This window comes from Vicia villosa, linkage group LG5 (genome assembly GCF_029867415.1).
Source record: "Vicia villosa cultivar HV-30 ecotype Madison, WI linkage group LG5, Vvil1.0, whole genome shotgun sequence".
Classification (NCBI taxonomy): Eukaryota; Viridiplantae; Streptophyta; class Magnoliopsida; order Fabales; family Fabaceae; genus Vicia; species Vicia villosa.
The window spans coordinates 66,658,736-66,682,500 of record NC_081184.1 but is presented as its reverse complement, the minus strand read 5'-3'; the positions used below and the strand labels follow the sequence as shown (position 1 = coordinate 66,682,500).

The window sequence follows — 23,765 nt, the reverse complement described above, 5'->3', positions numbered from 1 at the left end:
TCAATTTCATGATTTGGAATCTTAGGGTTTATTCTAGATTCCATGAAATTATGCTTCTAAACATGTTTTTGATAATGATTGTTGTTAATGGATGTTCAATTCTGGTTATATTTGTTGACTGGAAGTGATTTTGAGATGTGGGATAACTTTTTCGCAGAACTGTGTTTGCAGTTATTTTTCTGTAAAATCGCACATCCGCTAAGGGACCCCTGGTCCGCTAAGCGAGATTGGCTCGCTAAGCGGAGCTGCGAAAGTGTTCGCTTCTGTTTTTAGTTCTGCAAAGCGTGCTTAAAGCCCGCTAAGCGAACTTTGCTGTCAAAAACATTTTGAAACTTCTAACTGCTGTATCTTTTGATCCGTAACTCCTTTTCACGCACCTTTTGAACCTCCGTAAAGCTGAAATCAATGTCTATCTAATGAGAATGATTGGAATGATTTTTGATAACTTTTCTTGAATTGTATTTTCCTATATTGTGATGTATTGCGAAGTGAAATAATGTTGTATGATGATACGACATAGTGACGTGATTGAGAAGTGACGATGTTGTCTTGGCATCATTGATGATGATGTTTAGACGATGTTGTTATGTATTATGAATGTTGTGTTTGTGGATGTGCATCATTGAGTCGCATCCATTGCATAAAAGAGACGATGGCCTGAAAATGGCAAAAGCGACGATGGCCTGAAAATAACAAAGTGACGATGGCCCAAGAGGCAATAAAGACGATGGGAGTTTTACTCCAAATGGTATGAAATGCATGTGCATAATGTTGAGTCGCGTATTGATTTGCATTTGTTTGCCATTGTGATTATGAAGTGAATGTTGTAATTGTGGATGATTTAGTTGTGAAATTGAATATGTTATTATGATTGATTATTAATATTGTTGTTGTGATGCAAGTTGCCTTGAGATGGGAAGTGGTGAATTGTTTATGATCTTATCTTTGCTACAAGTATTATCATACGTTCCTTTATACTGTTTTATATCTCACCCCTTCTGTTTGAATGTTTCCCTTTGTTGGTAACATGTAGGTAACGATGTTGAGTAGCTGTTTATTGTTAGTAGCTCGAGTTGGTGTCCATTGCTCTGATACATAACACTCGGGGGGATAGACACTTGTCTTGTTTTCTTTCGTCATGTTTAAGTTGGATTATAATTTGCTTCTTTTGAAGTTGTTTAGCTGTTTTATTTATGTTGACAAAGATGCTATTACTTATAAGTTTATGAGTTTTTGATTCCGCTGCATTGTTTTGAAGATTCATTGGTTATGAATTCTCCCTTTGGATATATGCTATGTATCTGTTTAATGAGAATTTATTTGAATTATTTTTAAGTCGATAAATGTGACGCCTCAAGTATGTTGTTATTTTGAGATTTTGCACTCTGATTTTGTTATTAAACCGTTGGATAGATTTGGGGTGTTACAATTAGTGGTATCAGAGCCGGCCGGTCCGTCCAGCCAAGTGTCATGTCGTAGTATGGTCTAACAATCAAGTATTGTTATTTAGTTCTAATTGCTTTTTATGTGGTAGTGAAGAGTTGAGATGGTTGGGAGGAATGATGCCGCAATTGCTGCTGAATTGGAGGCTATGATTTAGGCTTTGGACCATCAGCCGAACGTTGGTGAGAATGCTGCGTCTCGCGATTTGGCTACCTTCCAATTTGGCTACTCATGATCCTGATGGCGCATTGACATTGCTGAAGGAGATTGAGAGAATCTTTCGTGTGATGGATTGTACTCCAGATCAAAAGGTTCGATATGGGACTCATATGCTAGCAGTCAAGGCTGATGATTGGTGACTGGAGACTCGTGAGAGGTTGGAAGCTAATGGTGAGGAGGTCACTTGGGTTGTGTTCCGTAGGGAGTTCTGGAGGAAGTACTTTCCTAAGGATGTTCGGGGAAAGAAGGAAATTGAATTCCTTGAGTTGAGGCAAGGGAATAAGTCTGTGGTTGAGTATGCTGCTAAGTTTGGTGAGTTGGCTAAGTTCTATTAGCATTATGATGGACCCACTGGTGAATTTTTGAAGTGCATCAAGTTTGAGAATGGGTTGCGCCCAGAAATCAAGAAGGCGATTAGTTACCAGAAGATTCGTGTATTTGCTGATTTGGTTGATAGTTGTCGGATTTATGAGGAGGACAACAATGCTTATCATCAGGTTATTAGTGAGAAGCGAGGCAAGAACCAACAAGGCCGCGGCAAGCCTTATGATACTCCAGTTGGCAAGGGTAAGCAGAAAGCTACTGAGGGCAAGAGGACTAGTGGGGAAGATGCTCATAAGAGTAATGTGTGTACTGCTTATGCCATGAGGTGTTTCCGTTGTGGTGAGCTTGGACATGCGCCACCTGCATGCAAGCATAAGCAGATGGTTTGCTTCAACTGTGGTAAAGAGGGGAACATTGGAAGTAAGTGTCAGAAATCCAAGAAGGAATAAGCTAGTGGAAAGGTGTTCGCCTTGTCTGGAACTTAAACCACTAATGAGGATGCACTCATCAGAGGTACATGTTTCATTAATAGCACTCCTTTAATTACTATTATTGACACTGGTGCTACTCATTGCTTTATCTCTGCTGATTGTGTTGAAAGATTGGGTCTTGTGTTATCTTCTATGAATGGAGAGATGGTCGTCGATACTCCAGCTAAGGAATCGGTGACTACTTCTCTTGTGTGTTTAAAGTGTCCCGTGTCGATTTTCGACAGAGACTTTGTTGTTGATTTCGTTTGCTTGTCGTTGAGAGGTTTGGATGTGATTTTTAGTATGAACTGGTTAGAGTATAACCATGGTCATATTAATTGTTATGACAAATCGGTGAAGTTCTTTACTCCTGAAGAAGAAGGTGTTGAATTGTTGTCTGCTAGACAGTTGCGCCTGTTGATGAAAGAAGAAGTGAAAGTGTTCGCGTTGGTGGCATCGTTGTCTATTGAGAATCAAGCTATAATAGATGAGTTGCAAGTGGTGCGATAATTTCCTGAAGTTTTCCCTGATGAAATTCCTGATGTACCGCCAGAGAGAGAAGTTGAATTTTCTATTGATCTTTTACCTGATACCAGACCTGTGTCTATGGCACCGTACAAGATGTCTGCATCAGAATTGTTGGAATTGAAGAAGAAACTGGAGGAACTACTTGAGAAGGAGTTTGTCAGATGAAGTGTGTCACCGTGGGGAGCTCCAGTGTTGTTAGTCAAGAAGAAATATGGAAGTATGAGACTTTGTATTGAATACAGGAAGTTGAATAAGGTGACAGTGTTGTTAGTCAAGAACAAGTATCCACTTCCAAGAATAGATGACTTGATGGATCAATTGGTCGGTACTCGTGTGTTTAGTAAGATTGATCTGAGTTTGGGTTACCATCAGATTAAAGTGAAAAATGAGGATATGCAAAAGATGGCTTTCAAGACACGTTATGGACATTATGAGTATTCTGTAATGCCCTTCGGTGTTACTAATGAGCCAGGAGTATTTATGGAATACATGAACTGTATTTTCATGATTATCTAGATCGGTTTGTGGTGGTGTTCATTGATGATATCTTGATTTATTCTAAGTCAGAAGCAGAGCATGCTGAACTTTTGAAGCTAGTGTTGCGAGTTTTGAAAGAGAAGCTATATGCAAAGTTGTCCAAGTGTGAATTCTGGTTGAAGGAAGTCAGTTTTCTTGGCCAAGTTATTTCAGGTGATGGCATAGCTGTAGATCCATATAAAGTAGATGTTGTGTTGCGATGGGAAACTCCAAAGTCGTTTACCGAGATTAGAAGCTTTTTGGGACTAGCCGGTTACTATAGAAGGTTCATAGAAGGTTTTCTAAGTTGGCACTTCCGTTGACTAAGTTGACTTGTAAAGGTAAGGCTTTTGTGTGGGATCTTTAGTGTGAAGAAGGTTTTTCCGAGTTGAAGAAGAGATTGACGTCGACTCCGATTTTGATATTGCCAAATCCAGAAGAATCTTTTGTGGTATACTGTGATGCTTCTAAGATGGGATTGGGAGGTGTGCTTATGCAGAATGATAAGGTTGTTGCTTATGCGTCAAGGCAGTTGAGAGTTCATGAGAAGAATTATCCCACACATGATTTAGAGCTTGCTACAGTTGTGTTTGTGTTGAAGATTTGGAGGCATTATCTTTATTGTTCTAAATTTGAAGTATTTAGTGACCATAAGAGTTTGAAGTATTTGTTTGATCAGAAGAAACTGGATATGAGACATCGAAGGTGGTTGGAATTGTTGAAGGATTATGATTTCAGTTTGAATTATCATCCAGGAAAAGCTAATGTTGTGGCCGATGCTTTAAGCCGAAAGACTTTGCATATGTCGGCAATGATGGTTAAGGAATTGGAATTGATTGAGCAATTTCGAGATATGAGTTTGGTCTGTGAGGTGACACCTAAGAGTGTTAGGTTGGGTATGGTGAAGATTAATAATGACTTTCTGGATAGTATCATAGAAGCTCTGAAGTTGGATGTGAAGTGATAACACGTAATTATATCGTATATTAGGCTCGATTATAACATAAATTGTTTCGTTATTTTATTATAATTATATATTATTACGGTATTATGCTGGTATTTTCCTTTGTTTCAGGTATTATGTTTATGCAAGAAGCATTTGGCAAAAGAAAAAGAAATCGAGAAGAAATCGTATTAAAAAGGCAAAAGAACCAAGTTGGAGGTACTATAGTGAAGTGAGGTGCAAATAGAGGAATCCAAAGTGGAACACGCGAGGCCCAGCCCACGTGAAGCTGAAGCCCCCACGTCTCCAAGTGGGAGACGATCGTCTCACCCTCCACAAATCAAGGGACGCACGTCCCCATCATCCAAGCCACGTCTCCAAGTGGGAGACGCCCGTCTCCAGTCCACTGCCACGTCTCCAAGCTCCAAGCCCACTAAGAGACGCCCGTCTCCAAAAGCACGTGGACCCCGCCACTTTCTCCATTAATTTAGTGGACAATTCCAAGTCTTCCTATATTTTCTCAACTTCCCACGCCATGATCTCCACTACTTCTCACATGATGCTGAAAGTAACTTCCATTGCCATTCACTATAAAAAGAGTCTGAGCATTCATTTGAAAGTATCCAAGTTTTAGGCGCGGAAGCGCTGTTCATAGTTTTAGGCATAAATTATCACTTTGTAAAAGTGGTAGTTTCTCACATTGAGGAACTACCACACCATTAGTTTTAGGCCTACAATTTATGTACTCTTGGATCACAATTTTGCCGACATTATTTCAAAGCTTTATTCAAGTTTCAAGATTTGTTCTGTTCCTAATTTTATTCAAGTTTGTTTCGTCTGCTTTACTTCCAGGTTTATTTATTTGCAATTATTTTGGTTTCTTGTTCTTATAATATTGTTTTATCATTACAAATCTAAATACGCACATGTTCATGGTTAGTAATTATAATTTCATGTTTAATAATTATAATTTCATGTTTAATAATTATAATTTCATGTTTGTTCCTTTAAGTATGTTTTGCTAATTTATTTAGATGTCGGTATGTAAAGTAATTTAACCGTAGGGATCCGAAATAAGTTGGCTTAAATACGTTTTATTAAAAATCACTCGTTTCTGGTTTTGTGTCTAATTTAATTTGATAAAGTTATAAAACCAACAGAACGAGTGTTTAAGGTTCTAGAACTAATAAAGGTTAAGGTCAACAGAGCGAGAGTTTGAGATTCTTAACTGGATAGTAGACATAGGACATTAGTTTTAAGGATGGCGAAAGCGTATTAAAACTGATTAGAATTTATTTACTTTCAAAAAGTGTTTTTAAACCCGACGCGGGATGGCGAGAGCGTACGTTAGGGAATACTAGCATGATCCGAGTCAACAGAGCGAGAGTTTGAGACTAGGAGATTTAAGTAGGTAACGTCTCCATGAAACGAACATTTTATTAATTATGATGTTTTCAAAAACCGTTTCTAAATCTGGTGGGATGGCGAGAGCGTACATTATGAGTTAGGATCGTAGTCTGAATCAATAGAGCGAGAGTTTGAGAGGGGGACTTTTAAATAACATAGTTAGTAAAGATTCTTGATTTAATTAGAATCTGGCCAATGGAACTTCGGATCACCTAAGTTAGATGAAATACATACTGATATCCGTTTATTATTATATTCTTAGAATTAAGAGTTTATTTTCATTTCTTTAGAAACAACCCAAATATCATTAGCCTTAACTTTACATAGTAACTTTAGATAACGGTAGGTCGATTTATAGTCCCTGTGGATTCGATATCTTTTAAAACTACACGACACAACTGTGCACTTGCAGTTATCCCGACTAATAGACACGCAAAGTTTCGATCATGAAGTTGGTAGATTCGATGGTTGGAATCGATTAGTCTGATAATAGTGACTTTAAGTTGGATGCGCAAGGTGTGCTGAGATTCCGTGATCGAATTTGCATTCCTGATGATGTAGATATGAAGAGAGAGATTCTTGAAGAAGGTCACAAAAGTAATTTGAGTATTCATCCAGGAGCTACTAAAATGTACCAAGATTTGAAGAATTTGTTTTGGTGGCCCGGAATGAAACGTGATATAGCGCAGTTTGTGTATGCATGTTTGACTTGTCAGAAATCGAAAGTTGAACATCAGAAGCCTGCAGGATTGATGCAACCGTTATAAGTTCCAGAATGGAAATGGGATAGCATTTCAATGGACTTTGTGACGGGTTTACCTAATACTTCAAGAGGACATGATTCGATTTGGGTGATCGTTGATAGACTTACAAAGTCGACTCATTTTATTCCTAATAACGTCACTTATCTAGTTTCAAAGTTGGCGGAGATTTATACCGATGTGATTGTTAAGCTGCATGGTGTTCCTTTGTGTATTGTTTTGGATAGAGATCGGAGGTTTACTTATGATTTTTGGAAAAGTTTGCAAGGAGCACTGGGTTCCAAGTTGAGGTTGAGCTCAGCGTATCATCCTCAAATAGATGGTCAGACGGAGAGGATTATTCAGTCATTGGAGGATTTGTTGAGAGCTTGTGTTCTTGAGCAAGGAGGTTCGTGGGATACTTATCTTCCATTGATCGAGTTCACTTACAACAATAGTTACCATTCTAGCATTGGAATGGTGCCTTTCGAAGCGTTGTATGGTCGGAGGTGTAGGACTCCATTGTGTTGGCATGAATCTAGAGAGAGTGTAGTACTTAGACTGGAGATTGTTCGAGAGACTACTGAGAAAGTGAAGTTCATTCGAGAGAAGATGAAGACTTCTCAGAGTAGACATAAAAGTTACCATGATAAGGGAAGGAAAGATTTGGAATTTCAATACGGTGATCATGTGTTTTTGAGAGACATAATGGTGAGTGGTGTGGGGCGAGCATTCAAGTCTAAGAAGCTCACTCCTCGTTTTATTGGACCGTATCAGATTTCGGACAAGGTTGGGAATATGGCGTATAGAGTGGCATTACCGCTGAATCTTTCAAATTTGCATGACGTGTTTCATGTGTCGCAACTTCGGAAGAATATTTCTGATCCGTCTCATGTGATTCATATGGATGATGTGCAAGTACGGGATAATCTCACGGTGGAGACTATACCGGTATGAACTGAGGATCACGTGACGAAGACGCTTAGAGGCAAGGAGATTGCTTTGGTGAATGTCGTTAGGCCGGGAGCTACCGGAGAGAGTATGACGTGGGAGTTGGAAAGCAAGATGCGAGAGTCATATCATGAGTTGTTTCATTGAGGTAATTTTCGAGGACGAAAATATTCTAAGTGGGGGAGAGTTGTAACACCCGTTTTTAGTTTAATTATTTATTTTATTGTATGTTTTGTGATTTATGTGTTAATTATGTGACTAATTGGTTTTATGTTTTTTTATTAGAAATTAGTAGTAATAGCATAATGAGACTAATGGTATTGGGCCTAACTTAATGTTAGTACTAGTAAGTGAGAGGTGCTAATTAGAGCCCATTAGTAATAATAAGTTAGTGAGTTAAACAAAAAAAGGGAAATTGAGAAAATAGAATTAGAAGATCATTTGGTGAAAGAAGAGAAAAAAAGAGAAAAGAAGAGAAAGAAGGGAAGAGGAGAGAAATCTAGGTCAAATCCCAAATTGAAGCTAGAATTGTCTTCAATCCCAAACCTAAGGTAAGGATGGGATTCTTTCATGATAAGGGTTTGTATGATGGTATTTTATGGTGGGGATTTTGATTATATGCTTAGTAACCATGTTTATGTGAAAATTGCAATGTTGATGATGTTGATGATTGTTGATGATTGTTGAGATTGATGAATGTTGCTGAGTATTTGATGAACCTGTTAGAGATTAATATAGGTGGATGTTGTATGTTTGATTTGTGTTTAATCTTTCAATTTCATGATTTGGAATGTTAGGGTTTATGCTAGATTCCATGAAATTGTGCTTCTAAACATGTTTTTGATAATGATTGTTGTTAATGGATGTTCAATACTGGTTATATTTGTTGTTAATTGTTGAATGGATGTGATTTTGAGATGTGAGATAGCTTTTTCGGAGAACTTTGTTTGCTGTTATTTTTCTGCAAAATCGCACGTCCGCTAAGCGACCCCTGGTCCGCTAAGCGAAGTCTGGGAACAAATTTTTATATTCGCGAGCCCGCTAAGCGGAGTTGCGAAAGTGTTCGCTTCTGTTTTTAGTTCTGCAAAGCGCGCTTGAAGCCCGCTAAGCAAACTTTGCTGCCAAAAACTTTTTGAAACTTCTAATTGCTGTATCTTTAGATCCGTAACTCCTTTCCGCGCACCGTTTAAACCTCCGTAAAGCCGAAATAAAAGTCTATCTAATGATAATGATTGGAATGATTTTTGATAAATTTTATTGAATTGTACTTTCTGATATTGTGATGTATTGCAAAGTGAAATAATATTGTATCATGATAGGACATAGTGACGTGATTGAGAAGTGACGAATTACTATAAAAGTAATGATGTTGTTGTTGCCATTGAGTATTGGCATTGAATTGATGATATTTAGACGATGTTGTTATGTATTATGAATGTTGTGTTTGTGTATCTGCATCATTGAGTCGCATCCATTGCATAAAAGAGATGATGGCCTGAAAATGGCAAAAGCGACAATGGCCTGAAAATGGCAAAGTGACGATGGCCCAAGAGGCAATAGCGACGATGGGAGTTTTACTCCAAATGGTACCACATGAATGTGCATAATTTTGAGTCACCTATTGAGTTGCATTTGTTTGTCGTTGTGATTATGAAGTGAATGTTGTAATTGTTGATGATTTAGTTGTGAAATTGAATATGTTATTATGACTGATTATTAAAATTGTTGTTATGATGCAAGTTGCCTTGAGATGGGAAGTGGTGAATTGTGTATGATCTTATCTTTTCTATAAGTATTATCATACGTTCCTTTATACTGTTTGATATATCACCCCTTCTATTTGAATGTTACCCTTTGTTGGTAATGTGCAGGTAACGATGTGGAGTATCCGTTTATCGTTAGTAGCTCGAGTTGGTGTCCATTGATCTGATATGTAGCACTCGGGGGGGGGGGGTAGACGCTTGTCTTGTTTTCTATTGTCATGTTTAAGTTGGATTATGATTTGCTTCTGTTGAAGTTGTTTGGCTGTTTTGTTTATTTTGACATAGATGCTATTACTTAGAAGTTTATGAGTTTATGATTCCGCTGCATTGTTTTGAAGATTCATTGGTTATGAATTCTCCCTATTGTTAGAACAAGAATTGTTCTGATCAATATTCTTAGTTTTGATGATAACAATGTATATGAATTTTGCTTAAGTCAATGTGGTACTCTAATCCTATGTAATTTCCATTTCAGGAAATATATAAAGAGTATGCACAAAATCAGCGCAAGAAGCACTGACTCAGAAGGTTCAACATGCAACTTCAGAACATGCTCTCGCAAGACATCAGAAGATGGTCAAGCAGAATCAGAACATGGTCTATTGAAGCATCGGAAGAACTTGAGATCAGAAGCAGAAGCACTGAAGTTCTCATGGTATCACGCTAGAAGCACTTCAAGGTCAGAAGACAAGAAGATGCTCTGCACCAAGCTGTTTGACTCTGATATATTCAAACGTTGTATCTACAAAGATCAGATCAGAAGCAAGTACAAGATGGCAGGCTATGCTGATTGACAAAAGGAACGTTAGAAGCTATTAAAGGCAAAGTCAGTTAAAGCAGGAAAAGTAAGGCTCGAGGTAGTTGACAAAAGAGTGAAACATTAAATGCAATGCTGTACAGATCACACAACGCATCAAATGCTCCCAACGGTCATCTTCTTAAAACGCCTATAAATAGAAGTTCTGATGAGAAGCTGAAAAACAACACTCTACACAAACATATAGAAACGCTGTCAAAGTGAAAAGCTCTCAATACTTCATCTTCAACCTCACTTCATTACTGTTGTAATATCTTAGTGAGATTAAGCTTAAACTTAAGAAAATATCACAGTTGTGATTATAGCTTATTAAGAAGCATTGTATAACTCTTATAAGAATTTGTTTACATTCATTTGTAAAGAACTAGAGGAGATCAAGTTGTGATCGAATTCTCTAGTAGTCTTAGAGGGTATCTAAGCATTGTGTTTCTAGAGTGATCAGGTTGTGATCAGAATACTCTAGAAGACTTAGAGGGTATCTAAGTGGAAAACCATTGTAATCAAGATTGATTAGTGGATTAAATCCTCAGGTGAGGTAAATCACTCTAAGGGGGTGGACTGGAGTAGTTTCATTAACAACGAACCAGGATAAAATTTATTGTGCAATTATTTTTATCTTAAGAGTTTTTAAAGTCACACTTATTCAAACCCCCCCTTTCTAAGTGTTTTTCTATCCTTCAATTGGCATCATAGCGCCGGTTCTAAGGTGCAAGCACTTAACCGTGTTTAGAAAAGATTCAGGAAGAGAAAAATGCTAAGTCAAGATGGTTGAAACTCCACCACCTACATCTACATCTGGCTCTGCTGAGCAACACAATGGAAATGGTAACAATGGTTACACTAGACCACCAGTATTCGATGGTGAAAACTTTGAACATTGGAAAGATAAACTTGAAAGTTACTTTCTTGGTTTTGATGGTGACTTATGGGATCTTCTGGTGGATGGTTACAAACATCCAGTGAAAGCTAGAGGAGTAAAGCTTTCAAGACAAGAAATGAGTGATGATCAAAAGAAAGAATTCAAAAATCATCACAAGTGTAGGACTGTTTTGCTGAATGCTATCTCTCATGCTGAATATGAGAAGATATCTAACAGGGAAACTGCCTATGACATATATGAATCATTGAAAATGACTCATGGAGGAAATGCCCTTGTCAAGGAGACCAAAGCTCTTGCCTTGATCCAAAAATATGAAGCCTTCAAGATGGAGGATGATGAAAACATTGAGAAAATGTTCTCAAGATTTCAAATGTTAACTGCTGGATTAAGAGTTCTTGACAAGGGATATACTAAAGCTGGTCATGTAAAGAAGATCATCACAAGCTTGCCCAGAAGATGGGGCCCAATGGTGACTGCATTCAAGATAGCAAAGGATCTGAATGAAGTCTCTTTGGAAGAGCTGATCAGCGCTTTAAGAAGCCATGAAATAGAGCTGGATGCAAATGAACCTCAGAAGAAAGGTAAGTCTATTGCATTAAAATCTAATTATAAAAAATGCACTAACGCTTTTCAGGCTGAAGAAGAAGATTCTGAAGAATCAGAATCAGAAGAAGAAGATGAACTGTCCATGATCCCCAGAAGGGTAAACCAACTCTGGAAGAGCAAACACAGGAAGTTCAAGAACTTCAAAAGTTCTAAGAAGCTTGAACGAGGAGAATCTTCTGGAAGCAGAAGATTTGACAAGAAGAAGGTCACATGCTATGAATGCAATGAGCCTGGTCACTACAAGAATGAGTAACCAAAGCTTCAGAAGGAGAAGCCCAAGAAAAAGTTTCATAAGAAGAAAGGTCTTATGGCAACTTGGGATGATTCAGATTTATCAGAATCAGACTCTGAAGGCGAGCAGGCTAACATTGCGCTGATGGCTACTGTGGATGATGAAGCAGAATCTACATCAGAATCAGAATCTGACTCTTAAGAGGTATTTTCTGATCTAACTAGAGAAGAGCTTGCTTCCAGTTTAGCTGAAATTCTTGAAATCAAGGCTAAGCTTAGTATCAAGTACAAAAAGCTGAGAAATCTCTTTGTATCTGAAACTAAGAAGCTTGAATTAGAAAATTCTGAACATAAAGAAAAAGTTTTAAAACTATCCAAAGATGCTGAGTCATCTTCTTGTTCAGAAGAATCTATTCCAAGTTTGAACCATATTCTTAAAGAATATGACTTGAGTTTCAGGAAATTCTTATCTAGAAGTATTGGCAGAAGTCATCTTGCTTCTATGATATATGTTGTTTCTGGAAACAAGAGAGTTGGCACTGGTTATGAGGGTGATACCCCATACAAACTTGAACCTGTTGATGATATGAAAATCACATACAAGCCATTGTATGATCAGTTCAAGTATGGCCACTCCCATGATATTAGGCTCACTTCACATGCCAAAAGATTTCAAGTTACACACACTAAGAAGCATGTGACACAACCTAGAAAATATCATGCTGAAGACAGTGGAAGACAGTTCGTTCCGCTTAAGGATTTCTCGACAGAAGACAGTTCGTTCCGCTTAAGGATTTCTCGACAGGGTCGGCAAATGGCAGTCTCTTTCAGCAGAAGACAGTTTGTTCCCTTTGAGATAACGGATGGCAGTCTTCTTCATGAAGACAGTTCGTTTAAGAATTCTTATTTTAAAGTCAGCAAATGGCAGTCTCCTCCTTTAGAAGACAGTTTGCTCGCTTTTTCCTAAGATGGGTCAACGAATGGCAGTCTCTTTCAGCAGAAGACAGTTCGTTCCGCTTAAGGATTTCTCGACAGGGTCGGCAAATGGCAGTCTCTTTCAGCAGAAGACAGTTTGTTCCCTTTGAGATAACGGATGGCAGTCTTCTTCATGAAGACAGTTTGTTTAAGAATTCTAATGTTAAAGTCAGCAAATGGCAGTCTCCTCCATTAGAAGACAGTTTGCTCACTTTTTCCTAAGACGGGTCAACGAATGGCAGTCTCTTTCAGCAGAAGACAGTTCGTTCCGCTTAAGGATTTCTCGACAGGGTCGGCAAATGGCAGTCTCTTTCAGCAGAAGACAGTTTGTTCCCTTTGAGATAACGGATGGCAGTCTTCTTCATGAAGACAGTTCGTTTAAGAATTCTAATGTTAAAGTCAGCAAATGGCAGTCTCCTCCATTAGAAGACAGTTTGCTCACTTTTTCCTAAGACGGGTCAACGAATGGCAGTCTCTTTCAGCAGAAGACAGTTCGTTCCGCTTAAGGATTTCTCGACAGGGTCGGCAAATGGCAGTCTCTTTCAGCAGAAGACAGTTTGTTCCCTTTGAGATAACGGATGGCAGCCTTCTTCACGAAGACAGTTCGTTTAGCTTAAAGATTCCTCAACAAAGTCAGCAAATGGCAAGTCGCTTCAGTGTAAGTGACAATTTGCATCCAGTTCCTTTTCTCAAGCCATGTCCTTGATTAAAGAAGAAGTTGATCCCTATTCTCAGCGGCAACTCATTGTTCTTAGCAGCTCATCGTCAACCATTGAGGCGGTAATTTAATTTTCTTCTACCTTCAACTATTGAGTTGGTAGCTCATCGTCAACCATTGAAGCGCGAAAGGTGATGCTATAACTTCTCTGACACGAAGTGTTTTCCCCAGAGAAGTTTCTTTTCCCACCAAAGTTCCGTCTCTCCAACAAAGTCTTGCCTTCCCCAGTGGAACTTCTAAGACGTTTGTCTCCCCAGCGGAGTTATAGCAGGACATTTGTTCTCCCTAGTGGATCACTTGTTACTCTCCAGTGTTGTCATGCTTTACTATCATCACATGCATTCATTAACATTGCATTGCATCTTAGGCTCAAAAATTGTGTTTTATATATTTAAGTCTCTTCGATTTTTGTCAAAACGAAGATTTCCAATCATCGTATCTCCAAATCGAAGAAACTTAAATAGGGGCATCTGTCATACCCCAATTTTTGACCCTAAGATCATACATCAATTGCATTCAATCATCAATCAAGAGCACCATTGTGAAGCTTGATCTTCGATACTGTGATTATCTCTGAGGGGAATTATCGAGCATTTATAGCCTTTTATTTGTTTATACTAACCAAAAAAAATCAAAAATGTATGTTTTGTCTCTTTTGTTTATATTTTACAGGTGAAAGATCGGGCAAAAATCAAAACAGTGCAAGAAAACAATTTTTGAAAATTTTGAAGGTGGAAATCGATTTACCCCTGTGGGAAATCGATTTCCTGTGCGCAAAATTCAAAAAAATATAAGAGGGAAGCTTGACATCATTTTGGCACCTTTTTTATTTGATCATTTTATCAATTTTCCACCTCATCAAAATTAACTCATTCATTAAACCCTCTTTAACCCCATTTTACCACTTTTTACCATTTAATTGCCACTTTAATCACCAATTAAACACAAGTTAATCACCAAACACAAAAAGACCAATTTGCCACTACTCTTGCTCCAATTCTATAAATAGAGCCCTCTACTCTCTCATTTCTCAAGCTTGGAGAGCCAAAAAATTGCTTGCAAATTCATTTCTCACCCTTTCCAAAACCCTCACCCAAAGTTCATTTTCATAAGATTAGTAAGGTTCACATTGAATCTTGCTAATTTTGAACTAAGCCTCCTACATTTCACTCTTTTCTTTGATTGTTCATCTCCATACTTGAAGGATCTACACTTTGTGCTTGTTCTTGAAGCTACTTCAACACTTTAATTCAAGAATTGGTAAATTTCTCAATTCTAAGATGTAGATCTTTGTTGCTTGTGTTCAATGCATCTTTGATGCTATATTGGTGCTATTTGATGGTGATTTGATGGAAAATTCGTGCTCCCATGGATATGTGATCATAAGGTGTTTGTATGTTTGCCTAAATCAAGTTTCAAAGTTCATAATGCTGTTTTTTTGAAAACTGTGCGCAGGAAATCGATTTCCTACAGAGGGAAATCGATTTCCACTCTGTTTTTTGCGCCCAAAACTGAACTCTGCACTCAGGAAATCGATTTCCTACAGAGGTAAATCGATTTCCAGTAAGGCAGAATGTGTTTTTTGCCTTTTTTATGCTTGTTTTGGCTTCCTACTTCCTCCACTTCATTAATATCATTGGATCTAGGATGTTGATAGGTTTGAAATGACCTAATCCATAATATTAGATGAATGATATTAATGATAGTGTGAGTTGATTATCTTTTGTGAATTTTATTCTTCTTCCTCCATTTCATTAATATCATTGGATCTAGGATGTTGATAGGTTTGAAAGAACCAAATCCATAATATTAGATGAATGATATTTATGATAGTGTGAGTTGATTATCTTTATGCATTTTATCTTCTCCTTCTCCTTTTTTTCTTTTGATCGATGAAAGTCTTAATACTTTGAGAATTCTCATGGATTCTTAGTAAAGACTAGATCGTTACCTATTTTCTTTTCGTGCGGTATTGCTTTCGGAAGGCGATCTACATATCGTTCTTCTCGCATGCATTAGCACATAAAGTTTTGACCGGCCTCGTTGTAGGGTGATTTCTACATAAATCACTTGGCGATCTGCTTAACATAGCGCAATATTTCGTGTCCCGAATAAAAAAAAGATCAAACATGGAAGAGAATTGTATGCGGTTGATTTAAGACTTGTGGAGGTTTTTATCGTGTAGTCGCTATGATTCTATCAAGCTTCTGATAAACCCCATTGAATTTAAATCCGAGTACATCATTCACTCACCATAGATCTTCCTACTAACTTTGATAACATACTTGACAAGTTTCAAGATGGTTATCTTTAACACTTAACAACTAACTTTAATTTCCGCACCTTTACTATACCGCTCTTTATATTACCGCTCTTTATATTTCTCGCTTTATCGCTTTACTTTATCATTTCATCATATTTACTTTCCGTCATTTTCTCTTTGTCCACTTGGACATATGTTTATGCTTCTGTTATTTTTCTTTTGTCCACTTGGACCATACTTTATTTTTTTTCGCTAAAACACTAATAAATAACCAAAATCTAAAAAATACATAAGGTTCTCGTTGGACTATCGGTTACTATCCCTAGCACTGTGAAGATTCGGACTTTTGGACCTAGTACCTCTGGACTCATTCTATTACTATCCTGTGATTGTTCTGTCTGTCTGGCATTGTTCTGTTGTATGTTTATGTGTGCAGGTATTTCCTTGAAAGCCATTGATGGTTAATTCCAAGGCATTGATATAAGGATTTTACCCGAAAACAGCCGTTACTCTGCCCAATTTTCGTCAGAATCTTAATGTGCTTAATGAAAAATGGTGCTAAGAGAATAAGTTCATCTGGATCCCCCAAGTGTTAATGTGTTGGTATTGATAAATCCAAAGGATGGGAAAACTACCTTGGCTCTTAATGTCAAGTGTTGGCTTCTTATTTGGTTAGGCCGTTTCTTTCCTTAGCTTTTATGTTATGCATTAGGTTAGCCTCTTCATCTCCTCCCATTCTTAAATTTTCAAAATCTTCTCCCTTTTTCCAAAATATTCTTATGTTTGCAATCTTTTCAAAACCTTTTTTCTTAAAAATATCTTTCGCCCCTAGTGGCTTTTCTTCAAAAGTTTAGACACCGTTAATTGTCGAAACGAGTGGTTATACCCCACGATTTTGAAATTGATTGATAATAACAAGATCTTTTCCGCGTGAGAGAGCTAGTGGCATACTCGTTGATTTTATCCGAGTTGGAGCCCTTCTTTCATTTGCGATGCAAAGAACTTGTTTGTTCTCATGCTCAAGATCAATGGCTGAGTATTTCTCTCTAACGACAACAAAGTGTTTATTCGTTTTAAAACGTTTTTCCCAAAAGCGGAACTACATTAGCTCTGACTTCTCCATTGCACCGGGGAGGTATGTAGGCCCAAAGCTTAACGCTTTGCCGAGCTTATTTTAAAAATAAAACAAACCGTTTTTTAGCACACACACAACATAGATTTTCAAAAAGGTTCCCGTGGAGTACCACGGATATGAGGGGTGCTTTAAACCTTCCCCTCATATAATCAACACCCGAACCTGAGTTCTCTTCCTTGTTTTAAAAACAAAACTTTGGGTTTTTCGTTCTTTTCCCTTTTCCTTTGAAAAAATAAAGCGCGGTGGCGATTTCAAAACGGAATATTGATTCGAGTCAATCCCATGGCTTCGATATCAGATTTTCCCCGCTACAGAAAAATGGCGACTTCACTGGGGATCCAGTTTTAAGTGTGTTAAGCCTATTTTTGTTTATCTGTGTGTTTATATCTGTATATATTGCTGTGTGCTTTGTTTGTTATTTTCTTTTTTTTTCTTTTTGGTGCTCGATGGTTCCTCTGTGATGAGATAAAGTTCTAACCCGAACTTTGGTGAGTAACTTGAGATAGGAGGTGGTAAGACCAATAGTCGCATGTCAGGAGCAATCCTTACCATGAGCGTCATATGGTGGAACCCCAATCAGTGGAGGCCTCATGGAAGGTAGTAGAGGTTGTTACGAACCATCGTGATAACGCTATTACTTTCAATAGTGAGTGTCCGTAGAAGCTGAATGGCCTAGAACCCTTTTAACCAATCTAAGCCTTTTTAGGATGTAGTGCAGAAACAAGATCAAGTACCAATTTGAGCTTGTTGTCATGCGATACTACGCTCAGACGAGGTCTTTTTAGGCATATTATTGGCGCCCATGAGCAATTGTGCGTGCCGGTAATATCCGATAGAAGATTGAAAACTCTGGGAACCTTTGTAGAACCCGATTGGCAGGTACAAAACTCCCTAGATCATACCTTTTGGGATGGTTAGACCCATGGCTCCATGCTCGTGACGTCGAACATTTGAACTATGATCTTATGTGACCTTGTGTGCTCTTGGTTGTGGTTGATGCATAAACCATGCATTCATGCATCCATGAAAACTCTTTTTCTTTTGATTTTCAAGGAACTTAGACGTCTTTCCTTGTAAACATCATAAGTTTCATCAAACTCAATGGATCTTGGGTGTTGATGGGGTGAAAACTCTAATCCACCAAAATGGATGATTGATTTTGATGATAACTTAATCGAAGCTTTAGTCCAATGTTGAGTGTTTACAAGTTAATATCTTAAGTTCCTTGAAACTAAAAAATAAAAAACAAAAAAACAAATCATCTGCATTTGGTTCTGCTTTCTAAAGAAATTCTCCAGAGCCTTATTTCCTTTCTCCTGGTATCATCAGTACAACACTCTTACTAAGAAGAAATGGAAAGCATCAAACAAGAGATTCTTGAGCTCCGTGAAGAGGTGATTACTTTGAAGGCTGGTATGAAGCATCTAACTACTCTGGTTGAGGCTCTTGTTGCTGCCCAAGTCAATCCTCCTATGATGGAAGAAAGGATGGCAAAGGTCTTTCTTGAAACTCTGAACTCGTTCTTTCCCAAGGGGACGGTAGTCAGTACACCTGATGACTTCCACAGAGAGGTGGATATGAAAGCGCTTCTAGAAAAGGATGTCCGAAAGGAATGTTTGTTTGAAGAAGGTAACTCAGCTGGTAGTGTGAAGAAGTTTGGTAATGACTTTTCAAAGAAGATAATCAGGGGAGGAAACAATCATCATCAACATCAGAATGTTTCCTATGTCATTCCTGTATCCAATTCAGTTCATGCAATCCCAGATTATCAGCAGAGCAATCGTCAACAAGATTCTCCGCCGAACGAGCAAAATCAACCTCAAAAGGGGAATTTTGATCCTATCCCCATGACTTACGCAGAATTGTTCCCTGCTCTGGTTCATAAGAATTTGGTTCAGACAAGGTCACCACCTCCAATTTCAGAGAAGATTCCTTGGTGGTACAATGCTAATGTCACTTGTGCTTTTCATCAGAATGCTCCTGGACATGACTTAGATAATTGTTGGCCTCTAAAAAATGAAGTTCAAAGATTAATCCATGCTGGTATTTTGACTTTCCAAGATGTTGGTTATGATGTTCAAGCCAATTCTTTGCCAAAGCATGATTGAATCACTATTGATGGTAGCCTGAAGCTCGAAAGATGTTTCGTTCAGCATATGCCCAAATGGAGAGAGTTTTTCTCAGTTTTTAGTATTCTTATTGATTTCCATTTGTAATATTTCTTGTTTTTCAATGCATTGTTTGCATGTAGAAACTTGTTTATTTTTGAATGTTAATGCTAACACAATAATAATGTTTGTCTTGAAGTAATCCATTCGTTTCACTCATGTTTATTTGTTTTTATGCATTATGATACCAATTGCTTTTGCCAAATTCTTGCTTATGCAAAGATTGGAGGGAGGATGATGATCTGAAAACGCAAAATTTCTGGTTGTATGCTTTTGAATAAGACCCTGCTGATGATGTACAGGGATTGTTTCAAATTCCCAAACACCGGAGATATAAGGAAGATAATCCCTTGTTAACCCCTTTGAGCCTTGAAGTAGGAGTTTCTTTTCTAAACGAAAAAACCCTAATTTTTAACCTGGGGCAGGGTAGTCTTCAGTTAATTTGACCGAGTGTTCAGATTTCAAAAAGGATTGTGCATCCCAAGGTCAAGCACGTCATATCTACATCAAAGGATAGATCATGGGAAACCACAATGGTTATTCCCCGCACATCAAAAGGCTGGAAAATGTGAAACCACAATGGTTATCCTTCATCCGCCAAGAAATGAGGCAGTCACAACCCTCTCAATAAGTCAAGACAAAGTCAATGTCACACGATTTGTTCAAATCAAAAGAATAAAAAGGAAAGAAAAAAGAAAGAAGAAAAAAGCTCGCTAAGTCAAAAACTTGAAAACGAGTGACTTAGGCAAAAGTTAGAGCATCCCGCTGGACGACCAATTCAAAAGAATCAGTCCAGGCAAAAGTTAGGGAAATAAATAAATAAGAAGAAAAAAGAGTGAAAAGTGAAAAGAAAGGACTACAAAGCAAAAGTCCTCAGCAATGAACAAATCCGTGTGAATGCAAAAATGAAGACAAAAGGGTGACTGCTACTCCCAAGAAAGCTTCATTAGGTCCTTAATGGCACAAAATTCTTTTGAGAGATGAATACTCATGTTGAGTTAACTGAACATAGGACTGGAGAACATCACGAAGTTGGGGTGGGCTAAATAAACTTTGAGCCTAAAAATCCTTTTTTCTGAAAACCGTGAACCAGGCCAAGTTACAACCCTTGAAAGTCCTAATTGAAGCAGGGTTTATTTCGAAAGCATACTTAAACAAGAAAGCGTTCCTGACTCCTATCGGTTATGCTGAAAACTTGTGTTGGTATCATATGCATAAAAAAAAAAAATCAATGTCATCTCTTAACTAGTGATTCATTCACAAAGTTATGTGACATCTTTTTAATGAAACTTCAAGACTTACATAATTGTTGCATTTTCATTATCATTCTCAGAATAAACATTTTTCTGCTTGTAAACATTTGTTTGACATCCAGGAAGTTTACATCTGATCATCAGTAGAAAACTAAAACATTGACAGGGGCATGTTGCTTTCCCAGTATAATGCTTTTGCAAGTTTGATTACCATCATGGGGCAAATCTCGAAGACTTTGTCGAGTAAAAGAATGTGCCAAGTTTAGTCAATCTGGGGCAGCTACGTCGAGATTTGACAAATCTCTCCAAAAATCTGTTGATCTGGGGCAGATTATTCCAAGTCTGCATGACGCCAAGGATCTCTATGAACCTTTTTGAGGTAGTTTCCTTTCATAGACCATGTAATCTGGGGCAAGTTGTGAATCCGAAGTTACCTTGATCACCTCATTAGCTCGAAGAACAAAGGTTGTTGCCATGATCAATCCAGGTTCCTCTGCAAGTTCGGAATGGTGATTCTCTCCAAAGAAATTTTCTCTGATTTCCCATAATAGAGCTTGATGTGTTGTCCAATCTTTTTGATAAGAAGAAGATGATCTATAAATTCCTCGCAGAGATTGATAATCCCCACTGAGTTTGTTCTTCGTGGAAGAATTTTTCTTCAGTGTTCCTCCTCAGCTCATTTGTCAGGATGGAATTAATCCCCAGTTGAGTTTATTCCTCAAGGGGCAAAGCTTTGTTTGACCGTTTCTATCCAGCTTGTTCTTGGAGTTGAACTTTGGTCTCTTACAATACTATTTTGAACCTCTCTAGGCTGGGAAACCTAGATTGAGAAGGCATTTATTTTGCACCTCTTGAGGATTATGCTTTCCTCTATAATGGAGAACTTGTTTGTGATTGATGATATCGAAAGATTTATTTTCCAGCAGTGATGTTACTGCACTCCTTTGGAATTTGTGCTTGAAAGCAAGGGGCAGGTTTTGACTTTGAGCAACTTGTGTTATCCCCATCATGTTTTGGATGACAACAAATTGAAGCCTCTTTATTTGAGCAAGTTTGTGCGTCTCCACATATCAATCTTATCTTCAAATCAAGTGATGATCTCTCATACTTTATGAACTTCTTGATTCCAAATGGAAGAAGCTCAACGAATGGCAGTCTCTTTCAGCAGAAGACAGTTCGTTCCGCTTAAGGATTTCTCGACAGGGTCGGCAAATGGCAGTCTCTTTCAGCAGAAGACAGTTTGTTCCCTTTGAGATAACGGATGGCAGTCTTCTTCACGAAGACAGTTCGTTTAAGAATTCTAATTTTAAAGTCAGCAAATGGCAGTCTCCTCCATTAGAAGACAGTTTGCTCACTTTTTCCTAAGAGGGGTCAACGAATGGCAGTCTCTTCCAGCAGAAGACAGTTCGTTCCGCTTAAGGATTTCTCGACAGGGTCGGCAAATGGCAGTCTCTTTCAGCAGAAGACAGTTTGTTCCCTTTGAGATAACGGATGGCAGTCTTCTTCATGAAGACAGTTCGTTTAAGAATTCTTATTTTAAAGTCAGCAAATGGCAGTCTCCTCCATTAGAAGACAGTTTGCTCGCTTTTTCCTAAGATGGGTCAACGAATGGCAGTCTCTTTCAGCAGAAGACAGTTCGTTCCGCTTAAGGATTTCTCGACAGGGTCGGCAAATGGCAGTCTCTTTCAGCAGAAGACAGTTTGTTCCCTTTGAGATAACGGATGGCAGTCTTCTTCATGAAGACAGTTCGTTTAAGAATTCTAATGTTAAAGTCAGCAAATGGCAGTCTCCTCCATTAGAAGACAGTTTGCTCACTTTTTCCTAAGACGGGTCAACGAATGGCAGTCTCTTTCAGCAGAAGACAGTTCGTTCCGCTTAAGGATTTCTCGACAGGGTCGGCAAATGGCAGTCTCTTTCAGCAGAAGACAGTTTGTTCCCTTTGAGATAACGGATGGCAGCCTTCTTCACGAAGACAGTTCGTTTTGCTTAAAGATTCCTCAACAAAGTCAGCAAATGGCAAGTCGCTTCAGTGTAAGTGACAGTTTGCATCCAGTTCCTTTTCTCAAGCCATGTCCTTGATTAAAGAAGAAGTTGATCCCTATTCTCAGCGGCAACTCATTGTTCTTAGCAGCTCATCGTCAACCATTGAGGCGGTAATTCAATTTTCTTCTACCTTCAACTATTGAGTTGGTAGCTCATCTTCAACCATTGAAGCGCGAAAGGTGATGCTATAACTTCTCTGACACGAAGTGTTTTCCCCAGAGAAGTTTCTTTTCCCACCAAAGTTCCGTCTCTCCAACAAAGTCTTGCCTTCCCCAGTGGAACTTCTAAGACGTTTGTCTCCCCAGCGGAGTTATAGCAAGACATTTGTTCTCCCTAGTGGATCACTTGTTACTCTCCAGTGTTGTCATGCTTTACTATCATCACATGCATTCATTAACATTGCATTGCATCTTAGGCTCAAAAATTGTGTTTTATATATTTAAGTCTCTTCGATTTTTGTCAAAACGAAGATTTCCAATCATCGTATCTCCAAATCGAAGAAACTTAAATAGGGGCATCTGTCATACCCCAATTTTTGACCCTAAGATCATACATCAATTGCATTCAATCATCAATCAAGAGCACCATTGTGAAGCTTGATCTTCGATACTGTGATTATCTCTGAGGGGAATTATCGAGCATTTATAGCCTTTTATTTGTTTATACTAACCAAAAAAAATCAAAAATGTATGTTTTGTCTCTTTTGTTTATATTTTACAGGTGAAAGATCGGGCAAAAATCAAAACAGTGCAAGAAAACAATTTTTGAAAATTTTGAAGGTGGAAATCGATTTACCCCTGTGGGAAATCGATTTCCTGTGCGCAAAATTCAAAAAAATATAAGAGGGAAGCTTGACATCATTTTGGCACCTTTTTTATTTGATCATTTTATCAATTTTCCACCTCATCAAAATTAACTCATTCATTAAACCCTCTTTAACCCCATTTTACCACTTTTTACCATTTAATTGCCACTTTAATCACCAATTAAACACAATTTAATCACCAAACACAAAAAGACCAATTTGCCACTACTCTTGCTCCAATTCTATAAATAGAGCCCTCTACTCTCTCATTTCTCAAGCTTGGAGAGCCAAAAAATTGCTTGCAAATTCATTTCTCACCCTTTCCAAAACCCTCACCCAAAGTTCATTTTCATAAGATTAGTAAGGTTCACATTGAATCTTGCTAATTTTGAACTAAGCCTCCTACATTTCACTCTTTTCTTTGATTGTTCATCTCCATACTTGAAGGATCTACACTTTGTGCTTGTTCTTGAAGCTACTTCAACACTTTAATTCAAGAATTGGTAAATTTCTCAATTCTAAGATGTAGATCTTTGTTGCTTGTGTTCAATGCATCTTTGATGCTAT

At 38.0% G+C, this 23,765-nt stretch overlaps 1 protein-coding gene across 1 annotated transcript; it reads left to right on the top strand.

The window, feature by feature from the left end:
* The first annotated feature begins 2,621 nt into the window (after nt 1-2,621).
* LOC131604773 (uncharacterized) lies at nt 2,622-2,966 on the top strand. Its single transcript, XM_058877193.1, has one exon. It carries the CDS (start codon nt 2,622-2,624, stop codon nt 2,964-2,966), a length of 345 nt encoding a protein of 114 aa, XP_058733176.1.
* The last annotated feature ends 20,799 nt before the right edge of the window (nt 2,967-23,765 follow it).